We start from the raw sequence: 14162 nt of genomic DNA on the forward strand, positions 1-14162 counted from the left end.
AATGCTACTAGCAACCTATCATTCATTCAGAGTGACTAGATCAATTTTACAATTGGCTTTACATCACACCGACAAAGATAGGTCTTATGACTATGATGGGATAGGAAAGGGCTAGGAGTGGGAAGGAAGTGGCCACGGCTTTGATTAAGGTACAGCCCCAGCATCTGCCTGGTGTGAAAATGGGAAACCTCAGAAAACCATCTTCAGTGCTGCCGACATTGGGGTTCAAACCCACTATTTCCCGAATGCAAGCTCACAGCTGAGCACCTTTAAGTGCACGGCCAACTCGCTCAATAGTGACTAGATCACCAACTTTACTTCGAAGATGTCAGGTGCACTTGCTGTGGAAATGTCAATAAACATTAAAAGTTTGACGTAAAATCAATAGAATTTTAAAAAATTAAATTTTCCTGGCGTAAAATCAATCAAATTAAAAAAATTAAATTTTCTCTCATCTTCACCCCATGCCTGAGGTATTCTACTCAATGGACCACCAAAACTTTAAAACATTCTTCATGAACCACACCAAACCCTACCTCTTCTGGCTCTTTCCTCTGTGAATAGAACCACTGCAAGATCTTCTGTCTACATAGAAAGAGAAACAAGAAAAGGAACACATAATAGAATGAACACAATGGTAGGTCAGTGTGGCAAGAGGGAGCCACAGAAAGAGGACACAAGGAAAAACATGAAAACACAAAAGGGCAAGGATAATCTCCACATCTTCGTACACTGCCGTCTTCAAATATATAGGCATCTCTCCTGATCAATCCCAGTTCTTCTACATCCATCTCTTCTCAGCCATCGACAAGCTCATTTCTGCTTCCCAACTTTATCAGAAGGGTGGACATAAACACTGACTGATGGGTCATCTTTACAGACCTTTTGTCTCGATGTGGGAAGTGTGGGATAAGTAAAGGAAAAGGGAAGAAACATAAGACAGATAAATACAGGTGGTAAAAGATCAGTCAAGAAGGTCCCTCTACGAGTGTTGATGCCCGCCCTCCTGATGAAGCTGGGAAGCAAAAATGAGCTTGCAGGGACTGATAAAAGATGGTAGAAGAACTAGGATTGATGAGGAGAGAACGTATATATATTTGAAGACAGCAGTGTACAAAAATGTGGCGATTGTCCTGACTTTTATGTTTTCATGTTTGCCCTTGTGTCCTCTTTCTGTCACTCCCTCTTCCCACACCAACTTGCAATTGTATTCATCCTATTAACCTTGGACAGGTGGCGCTCGGTGATACAATGTGAGTGGTGGCATGGGTCACTTTCTGACTACTATGGTTGCTCTAATAACAAAATTACTAACTTTTATGTCTGATATATTGACGTATTAAGTTCATTAACTCAATAGCATGATATTTTATCGAAAATATATGTATATAACCAATACTAATTAGCTTAAAACTTTGATGCACACAAATAATCTTTATTACATACCTAATCTTGTTGAATTCAATGACAGGCTTAGATTCTGCTAAATACATAATGCTATTCCTGCAGTATATCCCTGGGTGGTGGGGAGGGGTCCTTACAAAATAATTACGCTACTGGAAATCATTATCCTCCTCTTCACGACAATACATAGCGCGATAAGTAATTCGTCTGAGAGTATAATTTCCTCCAACTCTTTCATTTTCCAGGTTTGTACAGTTTACAATGAGTTTCAACATATTATCATTCGTGAAAAAATGCTCCAAGCTTCTTCAAGCGATGATGCACTTCTTGCAAGGAGTTTCATTCCCAGTAAATGAGTGACAATGTTGTGGGTTTGAGTATGTGAGTTTTTAGGACGAGGAATTTTTGTCCATTTTGTAACACCATCCTTTCCTGTCCAAAACTGCAGAGAAAGAGGTAAATCATTGTCACTAATATTTACTACTTCTTCATTAGCGCTTGGTCTTGTATCACTTTTAGAGTCTACTACTTCTAATTTATCCTCACTCTCACTAAAACTCCTCTCTTCCACAGACTGTAAAAGAAATAACACCCTTGCCTCATACTCTTCATAACTCATTTCAGTGATAAGGGACTGAGTGAATGAATTCCTAACATGATTACACAAGTAACTCACTGGGTACACTCAACACTGCTGTTGGTGTACTTCTGACAAATGGGACTGGTGGTGGAGGGTTCAATGAGACACTTTATTGCACCCCTTGACAATAATCCCTTTTTCTAAGAATGAACACCCTTCACTAAAATGTCAATTACCTCAGACAAAAGGCAAGGAATGTAGGGAGAGGTATGTGGTAGCAAAAGTCTCTAAGTTTAAAAATAAGCGTGATCCAACAAAATAAATTTGTGCTAAGTCATAAAAGACGCCGCGCCACCACTCCGGGTTAAGTGTTCCTTTTCTTGTTCATCTCTCTCTCTCTCTCTCTCTCTCTCTCTCTCTCTCTCTCTCTCTCTCTCTGTACACATGACTTAATTTGACACTTGTTTGTTCCTTTTCAACACTTATACTGATGTCTACATAGTATACCTACCTCTAATTTTACCAGCAACACTACCACAAAAAGCCTTACCTCATATCAAAATTGCACTTCAATATAATCTGCCAGTTTCAGTACATACTCTGCTCACCTTTCCATGTTGGTTTAACAACTGACACACTAGCCCAACAAATGTGTGGACACCAAAGTACCTGCAAAACCCATAATATGGATCTATCCACAACTGACACCATCAAACCACATTTGATGAATGTTTCACTATTTAGTTACAGTCTTTGAACATTTATCCTCAATTTTTCACCCTCTTGCTCCTAGAGATTCTCAGGTCTAAAAAGCACATAACCTAAATATAAGATGATCGTTCCTTTCTAATTCTAACCTCTTGCCTCTCTCATTTCCCCCTACCTTGTAACAGTCTATTTTTTTTTTAAATCATTGCCACCATTCTTACCCTATCATCTACTGGCAGGCACTGCTTCTATCTGCTTCCTATGCATATATCTTTCTTACCTGAGCATTTTATGATACGATCTGTATAACTGAAGTGTACGTGCAAAGAAATGGCTATGTTACATTTTGTGAAAATGAAGTTATTTACAGAACAGAAGTCTATGATGTGTCCTTGAACTGTAGTTGCAATTAGTTTGAACATACTGCAATAGACAGACTCAGTATTCCAAAACAATGAAGCAAAATACACTTTAAAAACTTAGGAACAAAAGTCTAAATTACAGACATAAAATTAAAAATCCGCTTTTTCAATATTAATATTGAATCAAATAAGTTATAAATTTACTTGGAACTAGTTTCGACGCTGGTGAGCGTCATCTTCAGCCAAATATGAGAACAGGCAATCGTAAATATACACATCATTAAATCAATGCACATATAAACACTCTTAATATGGGACTTATGATCCCCCTAAAAGTATCTGGAGAACAAAACTTCAAATAATCACAATTTCAAAATCTTGAAGTCACGATTAGAACAACACTTAACACAATATAATTCTTTTCACTCAAGTTAGAACTTTGAAAGTATTGAATTCGACTTAGAACTGTAAGATTCTGAAATCAATAAAAAGTCTTGTCATAAATGAAATATTATACAAAGGTCGAACCATATATAGAGTTTCTCTGTAAATATGACAGTCACAATTAGAATGACACAATTATTTTACTCAAGATGGAATCTTGAAAGTCCTGAGTTCTACTTAAGAGTAGGAAGATTCTCAATTAAAATACAAGGTCTTGGCACAACTGATCAGAAGCAGAAATGAAACATGTATAAAGTTTCCTTATAAACATTAAGGACCTGCAAGATGTGCTGAAATACCAGAAGAAGGTGCACCACAGTTTCTCCTTAAAACTATGAACAACCTATTCAGTGCAAAAATATCAGTGTTCATTTAGGTTTTATACATAAGTAGCATTATTTTTAGAGAATACAATAAGTAGGTTGAAAAATGCTAACTGAAAATATGTTATTCTTTCTACTATGTGTTTATTTGTGTAACAGTGAGTGTGTGTGCTTGCACTTAAACACTGTGTTGGTTTTCTGGAATAACTTCCACATTTCCTCACATCTTGGAATTGGACAACAATATTGGGTTGTTTTTCTAAATACTGTACATGAAAAATGTAAAGTACACACTTATTCACTGTTATGCTTCAATTACTCTCAGAACCCTTTGAAAAATAACATATGATAAAATCAAATTCACAAGACACGAACACAAAAGACTATGTAATATAATTGACTGTATATTATAATTTCCTGATTACAGTCTAATGGCCCTATACAGAATGACAATCATTATATATAGGGTTGTTGTAACATAATGTCTTAATGTGCATCACTTTAAGGACACATCTCTTCTTAAATACTAATACAATTTAACCCAATATACCTTACAATAAATTCTAATAGTTAAAGAGATAGACAACCCCCCTAAAGTTGGGAAAAACAAGAAAATGAATGAAATGCAAAACTGTTCATTAAAACTTCGACTGGAAAAGAAAAGCAGTTTTCTCAGGAAAGTCAGAAAGGAAAGACAATATAAGGAGAATCAGACAGAAATAACACTAGTCTTAGTTGGTTGCCAATATTTACCATCTATCATTATTTGTGAACTCTGGATCTGGTTAGACACAATTGAATTTCAAGGAGGCAGAATTTATAGTTCAAGTCTCCCAGTCTTAACAATCACAAAAACAATACTAATGTGGGGTCCAACATTACAGAATATTGAATATATTGTACATTCTTTATAGATTAAATCAGAAGAGGGTGTCAATCTCCCTGGAATTTTATTTGTTCAACACATTAAGGTCTTGCTAACATTCATACATTTTAATCGCCGGGCTGAGTGGCTCAGACGGTTAAGGCGCTGGCCTTCTAACCCCAACTTGGCAGGTTCGATCCTGGCTCAGTCTGGTGGTATTTGAAGGTGCTCAAATACGACAGCCTCGTGTCGGTAGATTAACTGGCACGTAAAAGAACTCCTGCGGGACTAAATTCCGGCACCTCGGCGTCTCCGAAGACCGTAAAAGTAGTTAGTGGGACGTAAAACAAATAATAATAATATTATTATTATTATTAATATTATACATTTTAATCCTCGGGACTGGCCATTTTTTTTAAATTTTGGATTTAAAAATTAAATACTAGTTTTGGATTTAGGTAATTTTTTTATTTCACTATACAGTGAAATCTCATTAGTGTGTTCCTCATAAACACGTTTTCCTGCTTAGCACGTCACAATTTTGAAGTCCCGATTCTCACTGTATTAAATCTATATAGAAATACCTCGCTTATCGCGTAACGAATTTTCGCTATTACCGCTTAGTACAACTGCATTTTTCCGAGCCCTGAAAATGTTATTTGTTATTCCTTGTGAAAGAAACGTTATTTCCAACTCGGGTCAGAGCCTTCGCCATTGCACGATAATGTGAAAAGGCCTTGAATTCCTGAACTTCATAGGCTAACTTGCACCTTTGGGGAGCAAGCCGTTAACCTCAGGAATGTTCAGTTTTGCTTGCCAGTTAGCAGCGAGATTGCTGAATAACACAGTGAGCCTGTTTGTGCTTGTATTTTGCATTCCATATAGAAGTCAGAAATTTATTTTGTGTTGAGTGGTACAGTATATATATGACATGGCGTATGGCTGTTAGTGCCGGGAGGTCCACGGACATGTTCGGCTCGCCAGTTGCAGGTCTTTTGGTTTGACACCCGTAGGTGACCTGCGCGTCATGATGAGGATAAAATTATGAGGAAGACGACACATACACCCAACCCCCGTGCCAGTGAAATTATGATTAAAATTCCCGACCCTGACGTACAGTGAAATGTAGCGAATATTCGTTGCGTGTTGGCCTATATGTGGATTAGGAACATAATCGTGTGAAATTGACTAGCGTGGTGCATATTTGTCTGCATTTGTCTTATGATAGCCTAGTTATGGATATGGAGAAAGTTGTAAAATTCCTTACTAATGAAGACAAAATTAAAATCTGTCAAAAAGTAGATTGGCATCCGCATCATACGCGTCCAAGGGTCATGAATGTTCAAACTCTCACCTTTAAGTTTCGACTCAATCACTTTAGTTGGTCGAAGTTTTGTCTGATTCAAAATGGCATCCAAAGTTAATCCTGGCAATTGCACATGGTCGAGTGTAACCTCCAATTCATTGTCTTTTAAGAGTGTGATCAGATTTAAAAAAAAAAAAAAAAAAAAAAAAACCTACAACCCGTTTTCCAGTCACTGACCGGGTCAGGGATGGAATAAATGAAGCCCCCATTTTGTGGCGGCTGCCGAAGCCTGTCGCACTCCTCTGGGGCAATGATTAGTGACTGACAGATGAAATGATATTGGAGAGTGTTGCTGGAATGAAAGATGACTGGGAAAACCGGAGTACCCAGAAAAAACCTGTTCCTCCTCCGTTTTGTCCAGCAAAAATCTTACACAGTGTGATGTGACCAGATAATAATGTTTAATAACCCAGTGGTCCGAAATAAAAGGCTTCTACTTCTACTAACATTTGTATTAGAAAGAGTGTGAACTGCAATAATACTCTGATATTTTTGTTGGGTCCTATGCATATGTTTTCATATTTGTGTTATTTTATAAGCCCCAGCGGAAAAGGTTTTCATATATGTTCTCTTGTGTTTTTCACACCTTTTAATACTTTCCTCTCATGTTTACGACTGGTAGATACAGTTTTCACTGTACATACGTATATACGACGTAAAACACCCTCATATCAGAAAACATTGTATCTAGTGTTCCCATATCCCTGTTGGATAGTTTTATTCATATATTCAGTAGTATGTTTTCTCACCTCACACGTTTCTTTTTCCTTGTCGCCTGCAGAAACGTCTTAATGAGGTTTTAAAGTATTTCAGTTCAGACTTTCTACTTCATACCTGTAATACAATTGATTTTGTTTTGTTTTGCTAGTTGCTTTACGTCGCATCGACACAGGTAGGTCTTATGGCAACGATGGGGTAGGAATGGGAAAGAAGCGGCCATGGCCTTAATTAAGGTACAGCCCCAGCATTTGCCTAGTGTGAAAATGGGAAACCACGGAAAACCATTTTTAGGGCTGCCGGCAGTGGGGTTCAAACCCACTATCTCCTGGATGCGAGCTCACAGCTGCGCGCTCCTAACCACACGGCCAACTCGCCCGGTAATACAATTGATAGATCCCTTACCATGGAAATGAGGGATTGAAGTTAGTAGGTTCATAATTTTTTTGAAGTTCTAGCTAACTAATAAAATATGGCTGATAATGAGTTTATTTGGTTTTTAGGCTGTTTGTACAAGAGATACATCTACATAATAATTAGTGTATAATATCAATATCACTTATCAATATCTGATTCTGAATCGCTATATAACACTTATAGTAAATCATTGTCGTTCAGTCTATGTTCACTCACGACCGCCAGTACATACACACTGCTGTCGTGTGGACATAACTCTGACACTACTTGAAAGGAAGAAGATGATTTGTAGAGCTGTTGTTTGCTGCCATCTTTTTTTTTTTTTTTCAAGAAGTAACTATATGACCCAAATCTTAAACTGCAGTGCTGAACAACGCACATAGTACGTCTGTTTCATAGTAACAAGGATGAAAACCAGAGGATGTGCACCGTGCGAGCTCCATTCTCCACAATAGATGACACAGCCTGTATGGCGCATGGCCTTCAACCTCATGTGTTAAAAGGCTTATTGCATTACTTATCTATTTTTAAAATCATGAATAAAACTTTACTTTCTACCCACCTTGGAGAAAAATATGATTTGATAACAGTAAATCCAAATTAAGTAAATTAATAATACTTTTATTTATTAATTACAACCAATTGCAAATGGTACTAGTGTGAATAACTGTAGTTTATGATACCTAACAACTAACAGTATTCACGAGCTGAAGTTGCTAACTTTCAAAGCAAAATGTAATGAATACATTTTTGAAATCAGACTATAATCAAGAATTATTGTATTTTAAGAAAATGCTACAAGAAAATACAAGAAACATTATACAAACCATATTATACTCAAAAAGAACTACATGCAAGCAAAACCTTTCACAAATCAAACAAAAGAACATCACATTTCGAGGATCAAACTTGAACTTTTAGATACTAACCAGTGCGTGCAAATGGGTTGATCTCCCTTATTGTGACAACATGAGCCAGCATGTCACACAACCACTGTGGGTCAAGGAAGTACAGATCTTTCAATGTGGCATCATCATAATGAAGTAAAACACCTAAAAAAATAAAAAGTAAAATAAAATAAATATGGAATTCACAGAATCACTAGGGGAACAGATTTGAGCATGTATTTGAATGTTTTATTCCTTAATTGCAACTCATATGCTACCATTATATAAATTTGTTTCCAGTTATTTGCAAACCAAACAAGATGTTATAGTGCATATACATGTATTTTTAAGTGATTCATGCGAATTTCAGTTTTTACTGCACATACAAGCATATTTTGTCACTTTGTTTTAGCAATCTGGTGTTTAAAACATGATTAATATGGAAAATAAGAAAAAATAAAGTAGAGAAGAAATGGACATAATACAGTTTATATTTATTTATTGTAATCTGGCAACATTAAGATAGTGTACTACTGTCGGCGAATAATTAAATGTGGGTAATTCTTCGGCAATTAACAAAGCACTCCATAATTAAAGGTCTTACAGATTCATTAAAAAAAAAAAAAAAAAAACAGTAGAGGGGCTATATGATACATGTAAGAAAGCTGGGATTAAAAGAACAGCTAAGTAAGATGTATGAGGAACAAATTACAGGTAATCAATATTATCTACTTCAGTGGTTAAATAATGTCCCGCAACATCCTGTAATATCAAAAGCATCTTCTCACCATTTAAAAACATTCTTGTGGACAACAGCCAAAATACCAAAGTAAAATAAGCAAAAAAGTATTCAGTTATAATGTTCAACATTAACATTTTAGGGACAGAGATAAAGCATTACCATTCTCATGAAGAAAGAGTGTTGCTTGATGCAACTCAGCAGCATCCCTAAAGGAACGCTGATAGCGATATTGCATCTCTGCTGTAATTACTGCCCGATACTGCTCGGCATTGAGTACAGGATCTACACCTGTCTGGCGACGGTCAGCAGCCAAATGACTCACAACATCCTCAAGGGCCAAGTAACTGGCTGGAACTCTCTGTTCAAGAAGTAACTCCTTACTTCCTAAAAAAAAAAAAAAGCATGTTCAATTATCAGAAAAGAATAAAGAGGTGCAAAAACTTACCCTACCTTGATTCAAAAGAATTCAAAACAGATAATTTCCTGCACAAGGATAAGGATTTCTGTAGCATTCAGAGTGGTGAGTGATGTCTAATTTGATCAAAGCATGTGTATTATAGTAGATAACAACTTATTTCTCATTTATGCATCAGCATCTGGTATTCAAGACAATCTAGGGCAGTATATATAAAAAAGACTGTTACTCAAATCCATATGTAACACATTTGCAATGGAGTTTAATACTGTATTACTTTTCCTCCTGCCTGCCGTAAGTGGTATTTTTCCATCTTCTGTATTGTTGGGGTAAATATTAAAAAATATGTCCTTTTAAGAGCACTGACAGTGTATTTTGGATGTTTTCCCACCTATTTTTTCATATACCCTCCCATGGAACACAACAGTCCATAGGAACGCCAGGCATAAACCACCAGTGTTAGAAGCATGATCTAACTCCTTTTCTTGTAGAGACTACCTCTCTTTAGGAGCATTAATTGATTTTGTACTATATCAGTGTGGTCCAAATAATGTGCAAGTTACATATTTGTTTCTCCTCAAGGCAGATCTTGTTCCTTACATAAAATGAGTAATCCCTGCAAAATTTCTGGTCATTCCAACTATATTAAGAGGCTGCAAACATATTCAAATTTGCGGGGGGAAAAAGTCAGTTTACATAAAATTTTCTGCATAAACTGGAATAATTCAAATTATCACTGTCAATAATATTATTTATTCTTTCATAGAAAGCTAGCACATCATTCTATGAATGTACTAGGCAAGTTGCACACAGTTGAAGCCTTTAATTGTGGTCTGATTTTGTTGAATTCTTTCTTGCAACAGATACTGTGATCAACTGAACAAGACAAGCTTGAGGAAGAACAAAATGTAATATATATTGCTGTTGTGCCTACAAAATCATCCATTTTACAGGAGATGGGAAAAAAAGAAACTTATTCAACTGTTTGTGCCACCATCAGATCCAAACAATGCTAGTAATCTCTCCATTGCATTAACAATCACACACACACACTTTTTTTTTTGCTATTGGCGTTACATTGCACCGACACGGATAGGTCTTATGGCGACGATGGGATGGGAGAGGGCAAGGAGTTGGAAGGAAGCAGCCGTGGCCTTAATTAAGGAACAGCCCCAGCATTTGCCTGGTGTGAAAATGGGAAACCACGGAAAACCATCTTCAGGGCTGCCGACAGTGGGATTCGAACCCACTATCTCTCGGATGCAAGCTCACAGCCGCGCGCCTCTAACCGCATGGCCAACTCGCCCGGTACACACACTTTCATTTTCACCAACATAGGTATAAAGATTACATTATTGGTAAATAATATTTTACTACTGTACATAGTATCTTCTTGTGCCCATTTCTCACATAGGCATTCTTGTCTTTAGTTTAAATATGATCCATAAATAAAGTTTTCATTTTTGTTGTTACAAAAACAGGAAATATGATTTTGGCACTTGGGAACACATACATGTTAATTACAAAATACAGTACTAGAAACAAGTAATTGTCCATCTCTGCAGTTGCAAAAGTTAAAAGTCTCTTAGCCATATTACATAAGGTGGGCATTACAGCTGCCACATGCCAAGGGCAATTTTGGAACACACACTGTAAAAGTACATGAAAAACATGTAATACGTGCTACCCAGCCTGTCCGGTGGGCATGATTGTTATGGGGGAAGGTCGGTAAGTGGTTTGACACCACCATCGAAAAAATTACACCATCACAGTGTTGGCTGGCAGGGTAGGGGAGGAGGTGGTATACAATTTCTAAACACTAGACTGCATGCCAAAAGCCTGTATTCAATTCCAAAAATCTTCAGTGCTCATATGGAGTGAGGGCATATGACTCTGTTGATGATGATTCATTCGTCGGATGAGGACGTAAAGCCTTCAGCAGACCCCTTAGTGCTATTCGACAGGAGTACGCTATGTGTCAGAACCAGGTTTCACACTCTCCCTTCCTACTATCATATGTCACGTCTTTCATTTAATCTCATTAACTCTTGATGAGGTTGACGTCACGAAAGGCATTCAGTCGTAAAATATCACTACTTCATACCTGGCCCTGAAGTAAAAAGGGGCAAGGGTTGGAATTACACGTGCTACCCAATGCCTCAGGGTTAATAATAGGCTAGGCCGGACATGTAAGAGAGGAATATGTTAGTCTTTGTCCAATATGTCTCTGTAGCTCAGGCGGCTGGAGTGTGCATCTTTCATGTAGAAGACATGAGTTCGAACCCCACTCCCTCTTTTAATAATTTCAGTACATCTACCATTACAGGTGATGTGATTGGCATCTTATGGCTGTCCTTTCAATAACGTAAAAAAGAAGTGGATAAGTATTTTTGCCCATCAACCCGTGGGCTAGTCTTAGGTTCAGATGACAATAAAATGAACGAATACTAATATTGGAATATTTGTCCTCCTGTGGCGAAACCATGTCATCCTTCCGCCACAGGAACCTAGAGGGCAGCAGCTGGACCTCGCCACACTAGGCAACGCTGGTGAAAGCATGTAGACTGCCCGTCTTCTTTATGATTTCCATGCCAGCATAATTATAACAAGATGGCTGACACTTAAGGATAAAGATAGTAAACAAATACATCGAGTGCCTTACTACGTTATGTTATCTATAGACGGTACTGTAGGAAATACAATGTAAAGTTCCGTGCAGAATAAAAATGCAGTTCTATTTAATGTTGTGTTTACTGTAGCTGGCAAGTCAATAAGTGTAGTGATCCCCACATTTGGTGACCCCGATGTGACAGTTTTCTACAAAAAGTCAGTGCTTTTCACACGCTAGTGACCGCCTTTGCTATGGAGCAATTACAAGAGCAGCTACAGCAATTACAAGAGCAAAATCTCCTGCTACAAATGCAACTTCAACAGCAAACACCACAATCACCACCCTCACAGGTTAGTACTGTAGTTAACCGTGTTGGAGTTAAATTACCTGTTTTCTGGCCAGACAAGTTGGCACTATGGTTCACTCAGGCGGAAGCGCAGTTCAAGGTATCCAGCATCACACAAGACGCAACAAAATACGCGTACGTTGTTTCCCAGTTGGACAGTCACTATGCCGCGGAAGTTGAAGATATTATCAACCCTCCGGCGCAAAATGCATATGCGTATTTGCGTACCGAACTCATTCGACATTTTTCCCTATCGAAAGAGCAATGCGTTCGTCAACTGCTCATGGAGAGGAGCTCGGTGACCGAAAGCCATCCCAGTTCTTACGACGCCTTAGGTCTCTCGCGGGCAGCACACAAGTATAAGACAACCTCCTAAGACAGTTACGGATTCAGTGCCTGCCGTCACAAGTACAGGTCATTTTACAAACACAGAGTGAGATGTTGCTAGATAAGGTTGCTGTCCTGGCTGACAAAATTCTTGAGGCTTTACCCGTGTCACTTCCCGCCACTGTTCACGCCGTAAGCACACCACCAGTTAGTGAGGTGAGCCAGCCCGCAAAGAGGATGGATCAACTCTCACACCAGATGGCAGCACTGCAAACTTCCTTCCGCACACGTTCTCGTTCCCGGGATCGCCCAAGCCATCCTAGCAACAGCCGCAGGTCTTCTCTGACAGCCGGTGCACAAGGTGTCTGCTGGTACCATCGCTGCTTCCATGAAAAGGCAAAGAAATGCGAATCACTTTGTAGCTTCCCGTCAAACTCCAACAAAACCAGTGATGACGGTAAATGATTGCCCAACAGATGGAAACCGCCTCTATCACGGGTAAGAGCAGGAAACAATTTCTGATAAAAACTGGGTCGGATTTGTGTTGCTTTCTGCGTAAATTCCTGCAGGGGCATCGCCATTAGACCAATTATGAACTCGCAGCATGCGCCAATAATTCCACAATCCACACATACGGGACTCTGCACTTGAAACTGAACATCGGACTCAGACAAGAACTTTTATGGAAACTTGTTGTTGCCGACGCCACACTTCCCATCATAAGATGAGACTTCCTTGCCTATTACTATCTTCTGCCAGACTGTAGTACAAAACAATAAGTTAAAGTAGTAACAAACGCTTGGTCCACGGCATCACAGGCTTATCAGTGAACGTCCAAACTGCTAACATTCTACAGCCCAGTGTGAAGGCTCTCAATGTACTGACTATGTTTCATGAAATTTTAAAGGAATTTCCTGACCTCACTCGCCCATCTGGAACCCCACGAGAAGTACGCCATTCTACGGTACATTTCATCCGCACTACACCAGGACCACGTGTCTCCTGCCAAGCTAGTCGTCTCGCCCCGGATCGTCTCCAGATTGCTAAGACGGTGTTTAATGCCATGCTTCTGGAATTTAAATTTAAGAATTTCATTTTATATCTGTATTGAACTGAGAACATAAGATACGTAACTTGAAGGATCCACCTTTTCAATACAAATAAATGTTATAATGGTTAAGTTACAATATGCTTACTTGGAACTAGTTTCAACGCTATTTAGCATAGGTACATTCATACAAACATATACATTTCACAAAATATTATAGCGTTATGATTAAATAAGAATAAAAATAGAAATAAAATAGTGAATGGATATTCAATCACAAGTTCAGAACTTGGCAGTCATTATCAAAACAACATTTTAATTCACTCTTCATGGGTTGTTCCAAGTAAACATGTTGTAACTTAACCATTATAACATTTATTTGTATTGAAAAGGTGGATTCATCAAGTTACCTATTTTATGCTTCTGGAAGGTACAGCACGACGCTTTGAGGGTCCTTGGTCGTCACTGCTCCATTTGGTACCAAAGAAGGACGAAGGCTGGTGGCCCTGCGGAGATTATTGTGCCTTAAACTCACAGACCATTCCTGACAAGTATCAACCTCTGCTGCATCTCCATGATTTCAGCCATCAGCTCCACGGA

General features: G+C 38.3%; 1 protein-coding gene across 1 annotated transcript in view; it reads right to left on the reverse strand.

Moving 5' to 3' along the window:
• The window catches only part of Lrrk (Leucine-rich repeat kinase), a 483935-nt gene that overhangs the window by 122780 nt on the left and 346993 nt on the right, over positions 1-14162 (reverse strand). The window contains exons 27-28 of the mRNA XM_067152496.2: positions 8975-9199; positions 8116-8238 (exon numbers count right to left, since the gene is read on the reverse strand). Coding sequence (XP_067008597.2) covers positions 8116-8238; positions 8975-9199 — 348 coding nt within the window. The remainder of the gene's footprint in view (positions 1-8115; positions 8239-8974; positions 9200-14162) is intronic.

Source organism: Anabrus simplex, chromosome 8 (genome assembly GCF_040414725.1).
Source record: "Anabrus simplex isolate iqAnaSimp1 chromosome 8, ASM4041472v1, whole genome shotgun sequence".
Taxonomy (NCBI): Eukaryota; Metazoa; Arthropoda; class Insecta; order Orthoptera; family Tettigoniidae; genus Anabrus; species Anabrus simplex.